This window comes from Poecile atricapillus, chromosome 11 (genome assembly GCF_030490865.1).
Source record: "Poecile atricapillus isolate bPoeAtr1 chromosome 11, bPoeAtr1.hap1, whole genome shotgun sequence".
In the NCBI taxonomy this organism is placed as follows: domain Eukaryota; kingdom Metazoa; phylum Chordata; class Aves; order Passeriformes; family Paridae; genus Poecile; species Poecile atricapillus.
The window spans coordinates 3332207-3351755 of NC_081259.1; the positions used below are offsets into that span (position 1 = coordinate 3332207).

General features: G+C 42.5%; 1 protein-coding gene across 1 annotated transcript in view; it reads left to right on the plus strand.

Annotated features, from left to right (window-relative positions):
• Nucleotides 1–19549, plus strand: part of ADAMTS17 (ADAM metallopeptidase with thrombospondin type 1 motif 17) — a 153841-nt gene that overhangs the window by 48338 nt on the left and 85954 nt on the right. The window contains exon 8 of the mRNA XM_058847265.1: nt 10320–10425. Within this exon, the coding sequence (XP_058703248.1) occupies nt 10320–10425 (106 nt within the window). The remainder of the gene's footprint in view (nt 1–10319; nt 10426–19549) is intronic.

Consider the following 19549-nt stretch of genomic DNA (forward strand, 5'->3'; position numbering starts at 1 on the left):
GAAAGACGTACTTAAAAAACTAGATTCGGGACATATTAAAAATATCTCCAGCCATGTTACCTCTGAAATTAGCCATTGCTTCTCTTAAGTCAGGCTAATGCTGTGATGTATTTGTGCCATAAACTACCCTGTGGGTTGTTCCCTTCCTGGGGAGTGGAAGCCAGGATGGACAGCTCTGTTTGGGAACCCAGAGGAGAGGCCCTTTGGATTAGTAGTAACTCAAATATTTTAACCTGGTTTGGTGAGTGTGTCTATGACCTGCGTGTGCTTTGTGCTCGTCTGTCTCCTCCAGTGATGGTTGTTCTCTAATACACTTTTATATAATCCACTGGCCAATTGGAATAAAATTTGAGGATATGGAGCTCAGAAATATTAGGCTTCCAGAAATTTTCTGAAAATTAGGAAACTAAGTAGAGGAAGGAGCTGTCTACCCCTGATGCTGCCAGCGAGGGAAAGATTGCATCATCCATGTTTACATCAGGACCCCAAATGGAAGTGGTAATCTCTAGGAAATCAAGCCATTAATTCTGCAGTAAGTTTAGGGATTTTTTATTTATTCTCACCTCCCTTTCCACCATGTTGTCATGCTCTGCCAGAACAAATGTGATGTTTGTTGGTAGTGTGTGAGGAGAGGAGCAGAGCCATGGCACTGCCATGATCATTTTCACTCCCCACCCCTGGCAGCAGAGGTATCAGCCAGGGTGGAGGTGCTGGGGACCAGCTTTTCAACCCAAGTTCTGACTTAACAGAGTAACTCAACCCTATTAACCTTATCAGGCACAGCCCTTGGGTTTGTCAGCCTTGTCAAGTCAGGCCGCGAGGTTAAATCAGCACTCAGCAAAGAATTAAAACAGAAGGGCTGAATCAAGAATTTCTAAATAAGTTTATCAGTGCTGGCTGGCAGCTTGCCAAAGTGAAGCCAAGAGCTTCAGCAGCCCTGGAAGTCAGGATGTGGGAGCTGCAGATGAGAGGTATCACAGGAACAATTTGGAAAAGCATCTGTTTGGAGTTGATCACTGTGCATCATCCCATTTGCAGGCCTGCCTTCCCTGCAGCTCACCTGAGCTGCTCTGATGTTGCCAGAACAGCTTTGACATGCATTCAGCAGCTAAAAATAAAATACACTTTAAATATTAACATGTTTCAAAAGTATAGATTCATTCAGGTTTTGAGAGTAGTGATTGCTGAGTCATTCTGTAAGAACATGGAAAATATTTAATGGGGAGCTGTGGAAGAATGCCATTCATCAGCAGCACAGGTGTTCAGCCATCTCCAAAACTTTCAGCAGACTGGGCTGACACTCTCCAGACACTGAAATATTGTTCATTGCATGTTACTCAACATTGTTTAACCATTGCAGGACTGATCCTTGCTCATGAACCCATCCCTGACCAACACCACAGCAGGGTGAGATAGGCATGGCTAGGGAAAGCTCTTGGAACTGTTAAAAGAAACTTTTAATTTATTTGCAAAGCTTCATGAATTTCTTAGTGTTTGCAACTACAGGAAGGGAAAAACTGGAACTGAATGCTGGACCCTGACTGTTTGCTCTTAAAGCAGATGCTGTTTGGTACAGAGACTCCAAATATTTTTTCTGATTTATTGCCAAGTCTGACCTTGTCTCTTCATTCTGGAAGGGACACAGTGAGGAATTTAAAGGCTCCAGAATCCCTGCTGCTGAATTCCATGTTCTTCTTTGTTTAGTGGTCTCATTAAAAGCTCTGATTTGATATTTTTCTTCCTTCTCTCTGAATTCAGGCCCTCTGTTGAAGCAGCTGGATCAGATGAGTTGCAGGGACAAACTGACAAGTGCAAAAGTGGAATTCACAGAACTCATCTGAAAACAGGAAAATGAAAATAGCCCCAAGGCTGGTTTTGGAACCTTACACAGTTTGCAGAGCTGCAGCTATGGCAGGCAGTGCTAGGGTTGCTTTTCCATTCCTTTGGAGATGGTGACCTGCAGGTGGGAATCCATCCTGAGGACAGGTGTTGGCAGACTGACATAAGCATGTGGCAGAGTGGTGGGAATGGGGCATGGGAGACCTTGAGTGCTTTTCTTTCTGATGGAAGAGTTGGTATATTTTTCTCTTTTTTTTTTTTTTTTGGTGAGTTATTTATTTCCTGAAAGTTGCATCTTAGGGGACAACTGATACAATTCTTGAGTTCAGGCCTCTTCCACCAGACAGCAGAGGTGAAAATGAAAATACTGAAATACTGATTTTTAATAACATCTGTGAAAAGGAAAGGCGAGATTCATACAGGCTGTTTAGAGCAGGGGCAGGTGGAGCTCTCTCCTTTTGTCAAGCCATCCAGCAGGTGAGAGATGTGGAGTCATTTTTATCCTGTGTCTCTGTGCTGCAGCCACTGCAGTGAAAGACAATTACTCAGCTTCACAAACCCTGAATCCAGTGCTGAGTCCTGCTGCTGCCTTGATGGGCTGCCTGCCTTTTGCATATTGTCATGCTGATGTTTCCATGTATGTGGGAAGGAAGGTCCTCCTTAATTCTACAGCAGTTTGTAGAAAGGACTGGCAGGTTCATCCACTGAACACCAGGAGTCCAACACAAGATATTCAACTCCAAATGCCTTTGAGCCCCAGGCAGAGGTGACTTTTGAGGACCAGGATCCAAATCCTGATTTGCAGCTTGGTTTCACAGTTGTTGGTGATGTTTTCTTTGAGTTCTCAGTCTCTGTTCTTGTAGCCTTTCAAAAGGATCAGATCTCTGCTGCCTTCTGCCAGATTTGATTCCTTTCTGGTGTGAGATATCCCTGAACAACGTTGTCCCCTGTGCCTCTCTCTTTTTCTCTCACTATCTTGTATCTCTCTGATTTCCATCCCTTGTTCCTATACCAGTTCCAACAGCCTGTCCCTCCTTTATGCTCAGTGCCAGGTTTTACCTCCCTGCTTGAATAATTCTGTGCTCTCAGACTTGTTCAGTAATTCCTCAGGTGAACCCATCATGCTGGAGACTTCTGACCTAGGGCTGTAGATCCATTTTTCTCCAACAGTAAGTACAGGGAGACATTCTCAGGGAGCTCATCTTCCCTTCTGATCTTATCTCCTGCCCTCCTTGACCCCTGCCTCCCTCAGAAGTGACTCCCTGCTGCCTATGAGATCAAAGTCATGTTTCCTGAAGCCTTCTGGAAAACCCATATTATCTCCATTTGCTACTTTTCTCTCCCTGTCTCTTCTCATTCCCTAATCTCTTCCCATTTCTCTTCCTGCCTTGTTCACTAAATTTGAACGATGCCAGGCTTCTGTATTCTTCCCATCATTGTGTGTTAACTCATTCAGTCCAATCCCCAACTGGAATCCCTCTCTCAGATCCACCTGGCCAGCTCTTCCTCTGCCTTTCCTCTCAACAGCTGTCCTAATATATCTCACTTTGAGTAATCAAGTCCATGTAATTCTATGTGTGTGTGAGCACAGAGATTTTCAGCACCAGGCAGTGATGTCTATAAGCAGATGGTGAATTAGCTGCCTGGATTTGGGAATCAGCATTCAGGAATGGTGGTCTGATTTGGACTAAATGTCCTAAACTCTGTGTTTAACTAAAGAAACAGGATTGCAGGGAGGAGCTGTGTTTGAGATCTGCATTCAGCAGCAGCCTGGGCTCTGGGGAGTGTTGGGGAGAAGCTCTCTGGAATGTGGCTGTTAGCATATCAAAGTAGAGTAAACATGTAGATGATACCCTGCTTCCTCTGCCCCAGTTAATTAAGGCACTCTTCATGTCTTGTGGGATGGAGAGGATTTATTAATGTGCTGTCATCCAGGGAAGTGATGGTTTGCTGAAAGGGAGGAGCCGTGAATGGCACGGAGGATGTCACGCTGAACAAAGAGCAGATGTCAGAGAGACAGGGAATTTCTTTTATCTCCCGATTTGCTGAGGTCTTAGATCCTGGTGTTTTATCATAAAAGCTTAGAAAAATAGGGCTGGAAAGAATTTCAGGTGGGCCTTTAGTGCATTCCCTTGCTGCAAGGCAAGATCAGTGGTACCTGTCACTGATGGATATCTGCTCCATGAGGCTGAGCAGGGTGCTTGTTTCCAGCTTTCTCTAAAATCCAGTGAACACCACACCTCTCCTCAGGTGTGGTCAGTGTGGTGAATATTTATGTTTGTGAACACAAGTCCTGGTGAATGGCACTGGAAAGGAATGTGGTTTCAAAGATGTCCATGCCAAACCTCTGAGGGTTTTCAAAGGTTGTCTGCTCTTATAATGCAGCATGAGTAATGTTTTTGTAGGCCTTGGTTAAAAGGGGTTTTCTGGACTTAAAAAAGTGTTAGAACATCTCTCAGTTTTATCTCTCTGCATTTTGTATCTGAAACAGCTTTTGCTGGTGTGGGTGAGGAGAGATATCCCTGAATCTAGGAGAGGTCTCAATCTCTAGAGCTTTTATACTGTCTGGGCAGTCCCCTTCTCCTAAATCAGTGAATTAGCAGAGTTTAAATCCAATGCAAATAACATTGGAATAAAGCTCTTGCCATCTTGGGGAATGTCTGTGTGTGGGCAGGTTGGTAAAGGAGCAGATAAATAATTCAACCATTAAACTTGTAAAACCTCAGGAGGATTCCCAAGAAACAGAAAAGCCTTGCAGAAAGACTGAAAGGTAAAGCTGAGGGTTAGCTGTGCTAGGGGAGGGAATTCCATGTGTCCCATTAATTGCTGTCCTGCAGGGTAATTAAACAGAGAAAAGGAAGATAGCAAAAGCACTCCTTTAAGCTCTGATGATTAAATCTTGCTGCCTCTGCAGATTTGCAGACATGAAGAGGTCTGGCCTCACAAAGGTATTTTTATCAGGAAGGTACTGAGGAGGGAAGCTGGTTTAGGTGTCAGGTAATTTGTTTGGAAATGGGGCAGTGCACTCCTCCTTGGCTCCAGTGTAGGATGAAAGAATTGACTGAGAAGTTCTGTTGAGCTGCAGTGGTGCCAGAGCTGAAATTTGTGTGTTTCTGCCTGAATCACACACAGTCCTTTCACAAAGATTAAGGCACATGGTTCAGTCTGGCTTGTTCTAGAGCCCTGGTTTTGTGAAATGTTATCCAGGGCCACTCATTAGACCCTTGGGTGTTGTATCAATATTCAAGGCCAAGTATCTCTAGTTATTCCTGATAATCAGAAATCTATCTCCTCCCAAAGGTGTTGAGCATTTCATTCATTCGTGCTATGAGGACTTCGTGCTCTGAGGAGTTTATCCTTGTGAGCTCCAGAAAAATCAGCTGGTACTGTGAATATCAGGGAGGGATTTAATCTGTTAATCCTTCAGGGTGAGTGTTTTGAGAATCAGGAGATTCAGAAAGCACCTACACTTTGTGTTTCAGCTGTTTATTTTTCTTGCTGAGCTTTTGGGATTCTGACATAAGTTGTCACTGGAAATGACAGTGTTTTCAGAGGAAGAAGTTATTGGGCACTACAGGACAGCTGAATGAGTTCTGGGAAAGTTGTGCTGCATCCCCGCAGGTCATGGTGAACAGTTTTACAGGGTTCATGTTGAAATTCAGGACAGGCTATATTCTCCAAAGGGAGAAGAGGATTCTGTGCTGATGGGCACATTTGCAACAAGTTGCCCAGGTACAGAAAGTCTGAATCTAGTGGATATTCTCAGGAGTCACGGTGGCTTCCATCAGCTGGTCCATGACAATCAGAAGCTCTTCCTCTCTAAAGACCTGAGTTCAAAATATTGTGACTTGCACTAATGTGATTATTAACTTGTTTTCCTACCTGACTGTAGCTGTGTTTTGTGCACTGGATGGCTGCACTGTAATTTCTGTAGTTGTGGTTCATGATGTGTGTGTTGTTTCCAGTGTGGTTTTTGTTAAATGCAGTAACAATGAAAATTATTGCTAAGGGAAACAGTTTCCATACATGAATATTAAACTCTAATGGAAACCATGTTGTTACTGTGAGATTAACAGAAATTGGCATCTTGGAGGACTATCCAGCATTAAGCCAAATTAATCTGTGCCACTAAAATTGCATGTCCAGCTTTGAATTAGCTTTGAATTAGGACATTCTTATAAAATGAAGGAACAGCTCACCCTGTTCACTTTTCTGGATGATCCCTATAAACCAAACTTGGCCTGGAGGCTCAGTGGTGACAGCCTTAGCCTGTCTGTGAGGGCCCTTCCATGGATACAGTTCTTTTTCACCTGGATACCGCTGACTCTTGAGACCTCTGTTTATTCAGCTGTAGAACAGTGTTAGTACCTATCTTGGAGGCAGTTTAGTGGGTTTCTTCTTTAATGTTTCTTAAATTTTGGAACCTTTTCTATGTAGGCTTTATAGAAAGGGAGAAGTATTTTTCATTTTAAGTATCACAAGCACTGGAAGATTCCCTTGGTGACTGACTTGATGTGTATATACAGGCAGGGCATCTCTGTCAAACATATCATTGCCATTGAATGGAAAGGCAGAGCATGAATCACTTCAGGGTTTCCTGATTTTACTCATGTAGGATGTTAAGAGAGGCTGCAGGAATGTAATTGATGGCAATGTTCAAGCTGCACAAATTGAAAATCATGGGAGGATGAGAAAAACATCAGCTCAACACCAAACTAGTAATGACAGGGAATGGGAGGTTTGCTCTGAGCATGTGGATATGCAGGGAGTCTCTGTCTGTGCCAAGCAGACTTCAGGACTGGGAGTTTGGCTCCCTTCCCAACAGCAAATACATTGAGCAGGAGGAGAGCCAGCCAAGTTTTAATCAAGTAAAAGTTCTGTATCCAGAGGTGGTTGGCAAAAGAAGAGATTAAAGTATTAGGAGTGCAATGAAAACAAGACATTAGAGAGTTGAAAGCTGGAGTACCTGGACAAACCACTTGCTGAGTGAATACTCCAGAGCCGTCAGGAGGAAGCCCCAGGTGTTTGGAGTAGGACAAAACGGGAACCCACGCACCAGGACTTGTCTTCTCCCAGCTTTGGCCATCCCTGTGGCAAGTGTGTAATATCCTCATGCCTAACTGGGATAGATGGGATCATTCCCCTTGGAGATACTGCTGGTGGAGGGCTCATAGCTGGCAAGAAGGCCAACAGCTGCAAACTGTTTATGTATGACAAGTTTTTGGATAAATGTGAGTTTACACAGTTGCCTGTGTCCCAGGGTTTGCTGTGGAAGTGCAGATAGCTCTGCATGTCCAAGCACAGAAGTTATGGGCTGTAATTATGTAATTTCTCAGGAGAGAAAGAAAAAAACCGTCATGCTTGGTAATAGTAAAAATAGTAATTTGCTTTCCTTTCCCTCTTCTGCTGATGCTCCTGCTTGACCTTTTTTATATATTAAAAATAGATTTGTGATAATTGCTGACAGCATATCTGAAAGATAAGGACATTTTTCCCCCAAAGAAAGCCACTATCTGCATATTTGCAGTGGTGGATGAGAAGTGTGATGAGAAGTTTTTCTTAAAAAACAAACAAAAATCCCAGTTCAGTTTCCTTCCCTATTTTTCATTTTCACACGTACACACCTGTCTCACAGACAGGGCCAGAAGGAAAATTACCAAATAAAAGCATTTCCTCTTATATTATTCCCAGCCTGGTAGAACCACGGCACGCCAGGATTTTCACAAACATGTCTGAGTTCATGAAGTTTTTATTCCAGTTCTGCAGACTTGAAAGGCTCAGATAAAAATCTGGAAATTTAAGAGGCAAACAACAGTTTCCATTCATCCCAATGAAGACATAAATCATGTTAATGCAGCTACCAAGGCATTGTGCTACTATTGTTGTTGGTTAAAGGTGTATTTTTCTCTGCCTATCTGTTATGTGGATCATTGTACTGGATTAAAAAAAAAGTTGCATTTATGTTAATGGTTCAGATAGATTTACTAGGAAACTGGAGTATGTTTGCAGATCAATAATTTATTTGCTGTTGATATTCTGATGAAAGGAATTAATGCTAAAATGTATTGGTCCAAAAGAAAATTATCGTCTTAGGAAATAGTTTGATAGAAAAAATAGATTTCAAAAATGTTTTTAAGACAAGCTTTTTCAGGCTTAAAATGTGATACCAATTTGTTATAACTGGCTTGCTGTTCCAGAATGACTATTAGTAATAAGCACTCAGCAGTTCATGAGCTGGACTTCGTACTGAGTTCACTCCATGTACTCCACAAAGGTTTCTGCTCTTCCAGGATTATGAGTTTGTCTGCCCAGTCCATTTCTGTAATAATAAACTAATTTTAAATGGCTACATTTTTAAATTGATGATTGCAGATAATATAAACTGGCCACACAGGATTCACATTAAGCAGTGAAAATAGCTAATAAAAACAGATGACTAAGAGTCTGTAACTGAGCCACAGTCACTACTTCTTTGACCACTGGTGGATGTACAAGTTCTTAATCATTACTTTTCCACCTTTGAATAATGAGGATTTTAGCACAGACCAAAAGCCAAAATAATAATGTTGGTATGCATTGCCAGGTTCAGTGGGGATTAGAGCCACTAAACAAAGACTTCAGAAGAATTACTATTTGAGATAATGTATTTGACATTTTAATTGGTATTTAATATATTGGCAGAATTCTAGACTGTTTTGCTGTGCTACACCTCTCAAAAATGGGAATGCTGCCCCCTTCCATCCCCATGATGGCAAACATAGACCTAGCCTCATTTTATGAAATCTCCTAAAAGAAACTTGGCATGAATAATTTAATGCAAAACTGACTTGCCTGCTCAGCCCCTGAGCCTGAAATGCAACTGTTAAAACCTCATGTGTCAGATACAACTGAGAGAGATATTGGCACAGGTTAATGGAAGATAGATGTGAATAATCAGGTTTAGTAGTATGAATAAAACACTTTTGGTAAAAGTCCTGCTCTGATAATTTCTGCCTAAAACTGCTGAAAGGGAACCAAAATATCTCTTCCTATTCAGTAAAAGTGCCTTTCAGCTGACTCAAATGCTCCATTTTAGCTTCCCTTTAACCAAAAAGTGGCACATTCATTGGGCCACCAGGTGTGTGGACTGAGCTTGCAGTCTCAAACATCTTTCTTAAAGGAGGCTGTTACTTCCTGAGCAATTCCATGACATCCTTTGGACTATTCTGCATGTAAGAAACAAGTCAGTCCAAGCAAAGTGCTGAAATCCAGCCTTTTATGGCCATTGATTTAAAAGGTTAAATCTTGATCTCTTTTTTTTTTGCATGTGGTATGAATCTGCCCTTTCACACTCAGCATTTTTAAAGTAAGCAAGTGTTAGTGCCTGATTTCTGCCTTCACTCTTTGCTGTAAGTGCTGAAGTGAAAGGCTGTTACCCATCCTTCTGTTCCATCCACAGCACCCCAGCAACAAATATCCACATCCTTACTGTCAAAACCCATAAAAACAGAGCTGGACTTCTTCCAGGTCTAAAGTTTTACATTTGCACCCTGATAACCACAGCTTTGTCAACTCTGAGAGGAGGAAAAAAAAAGGAAAACGGGGATCTCATGATTCCATTGCATGGTCACAGTCTGATCCTTCAAGGAATCTCCATCCAGCCTCCCCTCCATGGAACTGCAGGGAGGAAATTCACTCCTTGTGTGCTGTTAAATACAAATGAAAGCAGATATATCCCCTGAGACACCCTGAGCTGGCCTGTGATGCCATCACAGCATCCCCAGGTGCAGTGGCACTTTCAGCAGGGGACAGTCTGGCTGCAGCAAGGGCAGATGAGGACTATTGTTTTTCCATAGCAGAGGTTTCATGCTGTAACTTTTGAATTCCTTTTTGGCCTCAGCCTCAAACCGTTCGTGGTGCCCACACAAACAGGAGAATACTGTGCATGGATCAAATCCTAAATTCCACTCAGTAACAGGAGACCTGTGCCACCTACATTGGCTTTGTGACTCACCATCAGCACTTTGCCAGCTCTCCTGGCTCTGACACTCTGGCTTTCTTTTAAGCATGAAAATAAGGGAAAATATAAGATCTTTTCAGAGTCTCTGCTTTATTGTTTTATTCCTTCTCCCTGACTTCATTCTGAAAATTGAGATAACTCCATTTAAATGCTTGTTCAGGCTCCTTCACTTCATCTTCCAATGCTGTAGTAGAGGGTATTAGTAGACAAGTTTAGATGAATTTTTGGGTCAGTGAAATATATTTTCCAGTGAAAGCAGTGAAGGTGAGTGTGTTTTACTTATTTCCTGTCTGACAAAACTGGGCTGATTCTTCATTAGGATGAGGAAGAAACTACTCAGATGATTTTGTATGGAAACTGCTCTAATATTTTTTATTCTGGTTGCATTTTTGATCATTTTGGTTGCTACTGCTGTATGTTTTGTGTGAATGAGCTGTTTCACTGGTTTTGATGGGACTGTTCTCTGTGTTTTTTGTTGTAGGAATTGCTTACCTAGGAGGTGTCTGCAGTGCCAAGAGAAAATGTGTTCTTGCTGAAGACAACGGTCTCAATCTGGCATTCACAATTGCACATGAACTTGGGCACAAGTAAGAACCTGTCCTTCTTTTCCTTCTTTACTTGTGCCACTGCAGGATACTTTTATTTGAAGCCAGACAAGTGCAATTACTAGTGTGGCATGTTTGTTATGATTTCATAAATGTAGCACATTGATGCATAACTTAATTTTCAGGAGGCTTATGTAAATACCCATTTTAGCACACATAAATCTTTCTAGCTGAACTTCCCCTGTTTTCAGCTCTCTCTTCTGATTCTGAGCAGCACAAAGAGGCCTCAATCTCTTAAATGCCAGTAATAGAGACAAATTCTGCCTTTCTTAACTGTGTAGAATAGGTCCACAAAACCAACATGAGCCTCAAAATCTTTAAACTTGCCAAGTTTTCTCTGAAGTTCAGGTGTCTGTGTCAAGGGCTTTAATAGTTAAATAGTTTGGTAATGGTTTCATCTCTGCATGTGAAGTAATCTGCTGTGACTGAAATAGTAAACATCAGTACTTTGGAAATGCCCTTAAGCAGAATTATTTGATCCACAGAAAGAAATCCTGTAATTTGATTTATCAGCTCAATCACACCTAAGTAAGACACTTTGAACACACTGGAAAAAGCAGGAAGGATCGTGATAAGTCCTAGTCAGACAGAAATTTGCAGAATGAGATTACTGGGTACTTTCTGCAGGTGACTTTGGAGACTCTTTACAGCTGCCTGTAAATATCCCATGGGCTGAAGGAAACAAAATTGACTGGAAGAGTGAGCTGCATCCTCTTAGTGCAGATAATGAGTTAACCAAAGGTCAGCTCCACATTCCCTCTCTCCAGGCCCAGTGTTACTTCACTTACACAATAATACTGATCAGCTTTTTCCCCTTTCCACTGACATCACTCTGGTTGCAGTGTCACAGTTAGACTGTGGAAGGTACAGAAATTAGACAGGGGGCAGGACTGTGCCTGGGGGTTTTGAAGTGCTCCTTCCTTCAGCCTTTTTGGATGTAAGGTGGGAAATCCCAACTTTGTTCCTGTAGTTAAGAGGTTGTGCCTGAGTTTTTTCTGTGCCCTTCCTACAGCTCACGTGTGTGGTGTATCTTCCTTTCCTGCAGTAAGAAGTATTTCACAGCTAAGTCAGAGCCAATGGAGCGTGTTCAGGTTCTGGCCAATCTCATTCCTTGACAAATAATTACTTTATGGCAATGTATTTCAAAGTTGCATGGAGGATATTTAGGTTACCTACCAAAAATGAATCTCTTGTTCACCCTCCAGTGACGCCGAAGGCAGCTGAGCCAAACCGAGGGTGGTTTCGGCAGAAATGAAGGACATTTGGTTTTAGTTTTATTTAGATTGCATGCCAAGATATTAAAATGAGCCTAAACTTAACAACAAATTAACCTGTGGGTAATGCTAAGGGAAATTCAGCACTCATCTTTCGATGGGCCAAGAGCAAGAGGGAAAAATACTTGAGCTGCAGAAAATCCAGCTGTGTGAAAGAGTGAGACTGGTCTGCCCTAGTGTTTGCCAAGTTTCTCAGCAGAGCTGACAAGCTTCCTTCTAATAATGCCTTGCTGAAAAATATCCCCATCATAAATAGGGGATGTAATGCTTTCAGATACAGCTCTCCATCTGTGCAGAAAATTGCAAACTCCATTTTCTTTTCTGAGGGCAGTTTTGGTGGTAAGAACATAATGTCATCCCTCTTCTGGTTTTCTTTCTTTGCCTTCATCTTGGAAAACTATTTCAAGAGTACTGGAGGGGAGTGGAGTGTCTGTAAGGGCCAGTTTAGGGACCCAAGGCATCTGGGTAATGTGGCTCTGGGAGGACACAGGAGCCAGGAGTGCTCCAGCTGAAGGTTGTAAAAGCTGTTGGGAGGATTCTGCTTCCACAAGTGTTCAGGGACATGTTCCGGGTTGTCTTACTCCATAAAGAGCTGCAATTCTCTGTCACACACTGGGGCAAATCCTTCTGCCCCCTCTGCCTTGCCACCAGCAGCATAATCAACCCCCAGTGTTGCCAAATCAAAACAGAGGAGGGTAAATGCCTTATCTGTCGCCCCTCAATATGAGCATCAGAATCATCCCTCTGTGCTGTCACCACCAGTGACTAACTTCAACCTCTGACCAGCTGACTGGTGCCTTTCTGGAGACCAAGAGGAATCTTTTTCATTGACCTCAAAAGGTATCAGGTCCCATTCTTCTGGTGTTGACCTGTAGTAAGATGCTCTGAGCAGTCCTGTTTCAGCACATCTTGTGCAAATAGAAGAATTCTTCGCAGACTTTACTTAAAAACTCCGAGTTGTTGAGTGAAATGTAAGGAAACACATTGCAGACATGAACACAAAGAAGCTGACATGAACTTTAAAAATGAAAACCAAGGAAAACTAGGTGCAAGTTTCTTAATTTAAAACAAAATCCAATCAAAACTTACATCCATATTGGCAAAAATATAAATTTTAGAGAGCCATAATTTTGAGCTTTATTGAAGTCTGATTTCCTTATGAGTGTAGAAAAGCTGAGATTTATTATTCTTTCCTTAAGACTAACAAATGTCTGTGGAGATCACAAGCCCAGTTTGGCATTCACAGATAGTTTCTGATGTGGACTTTGGAAAAAGTGAATGGATTACTAATTGATGTGTCAGATTCCTAATCTGCCACTAATGTCATTTGGACTGACTGCAAAAAACACTATTCCGGACAGCTGCACTGTGGAAACATGGAGACACCATTAAATAGATCAATTAGGATGAAATAGGTCCTATGAAAGTTGAAGGATGAAAGTTCATCTTCAGGTTTAACCTGTGGAGTTGTTGCTTGATGATGGGGTGAGAGTTGTGACATTTGTATTTAAATCAAGTCTGTACTTATAGTTTTGGTTCATGGACATAAAGGGAACATCCGTCTATATTTACATACAATTTTTTTAGAAAGGTTCCAGGAGAAGAGTTTCACAGTGAATGTGTATTGAGGCTACAAATCATAAACTTCTTCCCACACAAGACAGGACCCTCAGCAAGCCTTGTTACTTCAGTCAGGTGGGTCAATAGTGGGTGGCTTTTAAAACAACACACTTGAGTGTAACCTGAGTTTGTTGAATTTTATCCAGGGTTTGCTGGATGGAGTCCTTGAAGACCCAAGATCACAGTGGTCACTGAAGTCTTAAAATGTACAAGTCTGAGGTCTTCATATTATAAATATAATATGAACACTGAAATATAATATGAACACTGAGCATTTCTTGCTCTCACCTTTTCAGATTTGCAGGGCAAGTCCATCAGTAAAAGCTTAAAAGTGTCACCAGGGTTCTGACTGGTGCTTCCCTCCTCCTCTGCCTCCATGAACCAGTGTGAGGCTGATCTGAGATTCACACTCCAAAGACCACCCTGAACAACCAACTTGCAGAAAAATAGTGCCACTTCCCCCCCTCCTAGTTCTCTCTTTGCCTACAGCAGTGGCTTTGTTACCATTTTCAAGTCCTTCTCCAAAGAAAAAGTCAAATAAGTTTTTTGAAACAAAAGCTGGGATTCATCCGTATATCCGTTATCCCCCGAATGGAGCGGGGTGGGCTGCAGCCAGTGGTTTTTCAGGACAACAATGCCAGCTTTGTTGCCATTCCTGTTTCTTTCAACAGCCTCAGCTTTCCTGTTGTGGGATGGGGGCAGGCTTGGGTGAGGAGGGAAGATTCCCATTCATGAGCCAGCGGAACCTGGCAGTGCCTGGATAGGGAGAGAATAGCCCGAGGTGGTGTGGCTGGGAGCCACAGATGCCCTTAGGAAAGGGGATTAAAATCAACTGACAATAAGCAAGGAGCTGCCTCTTGCCAACAGCCTGAAACCACATGGCCTCAAACTTGAAGCTGAAACAGATGAGGACAAAAATGAGTCCAAAGGTAAAAGCCCATAATGAACAAACCAAACAGCTCAGGGCTTGGAATCAGTCGAGAGAAGGGTTTGGAACCAGCAGGTTTCTCTCTCCAGTGTGCTTATTTGCTTTAGATGTTAGGTATTGATAGCTCTAGCTTGGTTAAAATTACTTCAGGGTGCATAATTATTTGCTGCATGATGAAGTATGGACTTTGTGGTGTGTCTCAAGCATTGTGGTGTTGCAGGTGAGGGGAAAGCACTCTGGATGTTCCCTTTGTGGCCTGGTATTTGCGCTGATGGACTTGTGAATAAATAACATTGTCCTCCCTGTTCTGGGTGCAGTTCTGTGTCCAGCAGAGAGATTCATGCAGATGTGCCAGAATGTGAAAACATTGCAGGCTGAGGAGGAATGTCCCTGAGCAGATCTCAGAGGTGCAGAATGATGCCCTGTAACAATTTACACCAGCAAAGCCCAGTCACTGTGGTGCAGCTACTCAGGATTTCTGAGAACCAACCAGGAAATTGTCCCACTTCTCCCTGCCCTGCAATTTATAAAAAATAGGTCATAATGCATTTTTAAAATGAAAAGTTTTGTGTGGAAGCTGAGGACCACCCCAGTAAATGTGACAGATCTGTGCAGACAGGTAATGCTGCAGAGTGCACACTGCTGACAGAAACCTGTTTCTTTTTCTGCATCAGCCTGTCCTGCCATTCCAGTCAGAACAGTGCCAGCAGCATTGGAGCCAGACAGCCAAATCATGGTGATGGGGCAAAGGGAGGGGTTCTGGAAGCCATGGAGAAATGGAGGGACCTCTGCTAAAAATTCTCTAATTTTATCCTGGGTTTGTAACATTCAGGTGCAGGATGTGGCAGCTGAGAAGCTGTCTTGAAAGAAAAATGCCAACAACCCTCTGTCTTTTTCAGAGCAGCTCAGCACAGTCTAACCCTTGAACTCAGACCTCTACCAGTGGAGGCAGCTGAGTGTAGTTTCTGTCCTGGCTGATTTTAAACATTAACTCTGATGGGTTTTTTGTTAAATTTCTCACCTGAGCTTCTTCTTTTTTGTGTTTCTTTGAGTTAGTCCCACATTTATCAGGCAGGTTCTGCCTGACCTGAAATTCTGTGGAACATTTCTCTCGTTGCTGTTGCAGAAATGCACCAATGTGTCCCCAGGTTACTTCATACCTCCCAAACACCATGAAAAGCAACAGTACTGAAGTCATAAATCAAACATGCAGAAGCACTAAAATCTCAGTTTGAGGGTTATCCAGACAACTTCAGTTATAGCTCTGCTCCCTCTGTACTGCAAATGAGGCCAAACTTCTATTCACAGGGTAGGATTTCAGCATTTAGTTAAAGACTCTACTTTAACACATGCCCCCAGGCATTGTTTTTGCTCCTGTGAATTAATATTTTACCGTAAGAGAGAGCTGTTGCTCAGAGGTGCCCATCCTGTGTGTCTGTAGGGTACCATCCAGTTATGGATGGCTCAGGGATGTAGCCTGTGGCTGCCAGGATCTGTCCAGTGGCTGGATAAACCTCTCCAGTGGAACTGCTGGCACTGTTTGGTGTAGATCCTGCCTTATGCTGGGGAGCTGTGCTTCCCTCAGTGCATTCATAAATGCTGTGTGTTCCTTTTGACCACGCTGTGTGTCAGAACTCACATCTCTGCATTTGGAGTGGTGGAAAATCAAGAGCAGTTGGATCTCAAGGAAGGTTGGAGCCAGAGGCAGTCCTGTGCAGGCTTTATTCTAGCAAGCTCAGGTATTAATGACTTTGCTGCAGCAGGACTTCCTGAGTAGCCAGAGAGTTGGATTCAGGCAGTGCCTGCCCCAGCTCTGTTCTCCTGGTGCCAGAATCCCCACTTGAAATCTCACAGGAGAACGTAACTGTTCCAGTATATTGCAGTCTCAGGAGTACTGGGAGTGACTGGCTGCTGTGTAGACATACCCTGAGGCTGGCCAAAAATGCTGGCAGCGGTCCGTACCCACCCTGGAGTTGCTAATTTTATTTTCTGCCATTTGTGTTGTAAATCTGTTGAGGAATGTCTCTCTCTCCGTGTTCCCAGGCTCCCTTTTCGTGCTCCCCTCCTCCCAGGTTTCATTCTTCTTCCACAGATAATTGCAAGCACATTTTCACAGTTAAGTTGCCCTTCTCTGTACAACTCCAGAGGACATAATGGAACACTGCCTATTTCATCATATGTGCTTGTACATCAGAGTGGGATGATCTAAGTAAAGCAGTTATTTAATAACAGGCTCTGGTTCAGAGAAAGAATAGGTATATCCTAAAATATCAGGAGATGCTTCTTCTACTTCTGGTAACACACTGAGGAGTCTGTTTTAGATAAAACAAATTATTATTGTTATTATTATAATTATGTACCTTAGTAGCTTGATAATAACTTTCTGAAAACCATGTCCTAAGTTAGTCAAAAGGAATCAGCGATCAAAGACAGGTTTAAATATATTTTTTAAAAAAGAAATCAGTGGAGACTACTGCCAGCATGGATGATTTAACCTGGGAAGGAGGTAGTGGTGGAGCAGCACCAAACACAGTGTGTTGGCCCACTGTAAGACAGTACAGGACACCTGAGTAAGTTAATTTGAGTCCCAGAAATAGAAGATCCCTGTGGTATTGTCTGGCAGGTTGTTTTTGCAGTGGCAGTGGGATCATGCTGAGAAAGAAAAAAATGTTAAGAAAATAAAATGATGCACAAAAATCACACAAAAAAAAATAATATTGGAGGGGAGAAATGAAGAGGTTTGGTAGTGTGCTCCAGATAGGCCTCAATTTGGGTGTGGTTTTTTAGTTTTATGTAAAGCTGCAGGATATTTCCAGGTGCATTTACTGAAGCTGCTAATCCTGGCATGGTGGCAGGGTACCTTCCCTCTATCATGATTATCTGTTTCACCTTTGTACCATCCAAATTTGATGGTTTATTTACAGAACTGCAATGTAATAACATTGGAACTGGGCGTGGGAATGTCCACGTCCCGTTGCTTTCTGCACTCTTGTGGCAAACATTAGTTCTGGGCAAGGGTTTCTATGGTTTTACTCTCTGCTTTGTGAAGGATCTCTGTGTAATCCCTAGGGAAGCAACATTCCCTTGCAGTCCCACTAATTTCTTTGTTTTTCAGCATCTTGTACAGCTTTACTTAATAAAACTGCACCAAACAGGCGAACGACAGCCATTTAGAAACGCAATTTTTGTTTAATCAATAGCTTTGTAGCTTTTCCAGCTCTGCCTTTCTTTTTGAGGGCTTACTCTGCTGAGTAAGCCAGGGCTGTGTTAAGTAGCTGGGCTGTAATGATTTGGCAAACCTTGCATCTGCTTCCTGCCACGAGGATTCTGGTTTCATACTCCACTGGCTTTGCTGGCAGCAGCCTGGTGCACCCAGTGACCCAAACACAGGGACAGTACAAGTCCCCATTGTGCAGCCTCCCACTGCACACCAGCACAGGAAATATTAGGTTTGTAAGTGCCATTTACCAAATAATAATTTGTTTTTTTACAAGGGCAATGATCTAGATGAAATATTTACTTTTCCACTAGCAGTTGGGTTCCAATAGCCTGTAACCCGTGCTGTCTGCCTGGCCTGCTGAGTTCAACAGGTTCCAGGTGAAAATGACTTCCCGAGCTGGGGAAGGTGATAAATCCTAGACTGTCACTTGGAAAAGCCTTTGGTAGTAAGTCAGCAGCAGTGAAATGTTGTTGCCTCTAAAAATGTGGTTCCTTTTAGCTGTTACGTCAGTGGAAGCATGTGCTGGGGTGGAACAGGGTTGGCTGCCTCTTGGCCAACAGTTGTGTTGGGAAATAAAATTCAGCAAAAAAGAGTTTACTGGAGAAATGAAATAAACAGGCCTGCTTTGTTCTCAGTGATCCCTTTCCATTTGCAAAATCCTCCCTACATTGGATGCTGGGCCTCTTTCCATTGCTGGATCCAGCCCAGCAGGGAGTTTGTTGTCTGTGTCTTGAACCCCAGTTTCCATAAAAAAGAGGAGAATAGCCCACAGTTTTCTGCTTTTGTTTTTGCTGAGGTAAAGCAAATAAAAGCAAAAGGAATCTGATCATAATGGTTTGCTCTGACTTGCTTGAAAAGTTTCCTTCCTGTTGGGTTCTAATTAGCTCAGGGCCTTAAAAATGAGTATTTTTCACTGTACTTTCTTTCTCTGCTCCAAAGCCCATGGGGATGCTCACCTGATACACCACATCTTATCCACATTTGGGACAGTTTGTGCTCTCAGAAGTTTCTCATGTCCCCCCTCTGTATCTCACCTGCCAGTGACAGTCAAAATCCTGCCTGGCTCTTCCATCTGCTCCCTGCTGGGCTCCTTTCCTCCCACCCTGCTGTTTTCCAGCATCATTCTGGAGACATCTAATGAAGTGGCAGCTTTCTAATCTAGCTTTTAAATATTCATTTTAGTTGCACACAGTAGAACTAGGCTGCATGATAAAGAAATGCTTCCTAGAAGCAGTTTGCTTCTTAGTTCAGGTGGTCTCTGTACTTAGGGAAAGTATCCTTCCTTCAAAGGAAAAGCACAGCTTCCTTTCTTCTTCCTGAAAACACAACTGGCACTTTTCAATGTGTGAATTCTTTCCTGTCTGGTTCCTCCTTTATCTCAACTAAAGCTATTTGCTGTGTAATTTGGGGTAGATTTAGTCCAAGAAGGCAGAATTCTTCCCTGCTGTCCATCATGAGTCACCATGGTCAGAAGTGGTCAAATTTTGAGAAAAGTGCAGATTGCCTGCATTTACTAGCTTTAAAAAAATGCTGCAAACTGGATTTTCCTACAGGATCATTATATGATGCTTGTGCACATCTCCAGAAAGCTGTCACCACTTAAAATGACACACACCCTGCACCTTTTACCAGCTAGAGACCCTCTAAAACAGTATCTTTTGAAAATAATAGACTTTTTTCTTTCTCTGTAGTTTGTCTACGTTAACATGTTCAAGCCAAAGTTATTCAAAGCAAGAGTGTCTTTTCATGTTGCTTTTTACTTTCCTCATGTCACTTCCTTGGACAATATTAAGGCAAACTTTACTTTATTAGCATGGAGGTTTGTAGGCAACCAGGCACACCCACTACCCAAAGAATTTCACTTCAGTATTGGTCTGAACATATCATTTCCAAATTGCTTTGATACCAAGCCATAATTTGCAGCATTCCTGTTTGATATTGAGTCTCTCCCTGCTGATAAAGTGAGTGAAACTGAGATAACTTGCTGAACTTCTGCAATCATTTACGAACAGCCAAGGCCAGGTGGTGCTGGTATTATAAATTATTTTACCAGCTGGACCAAAA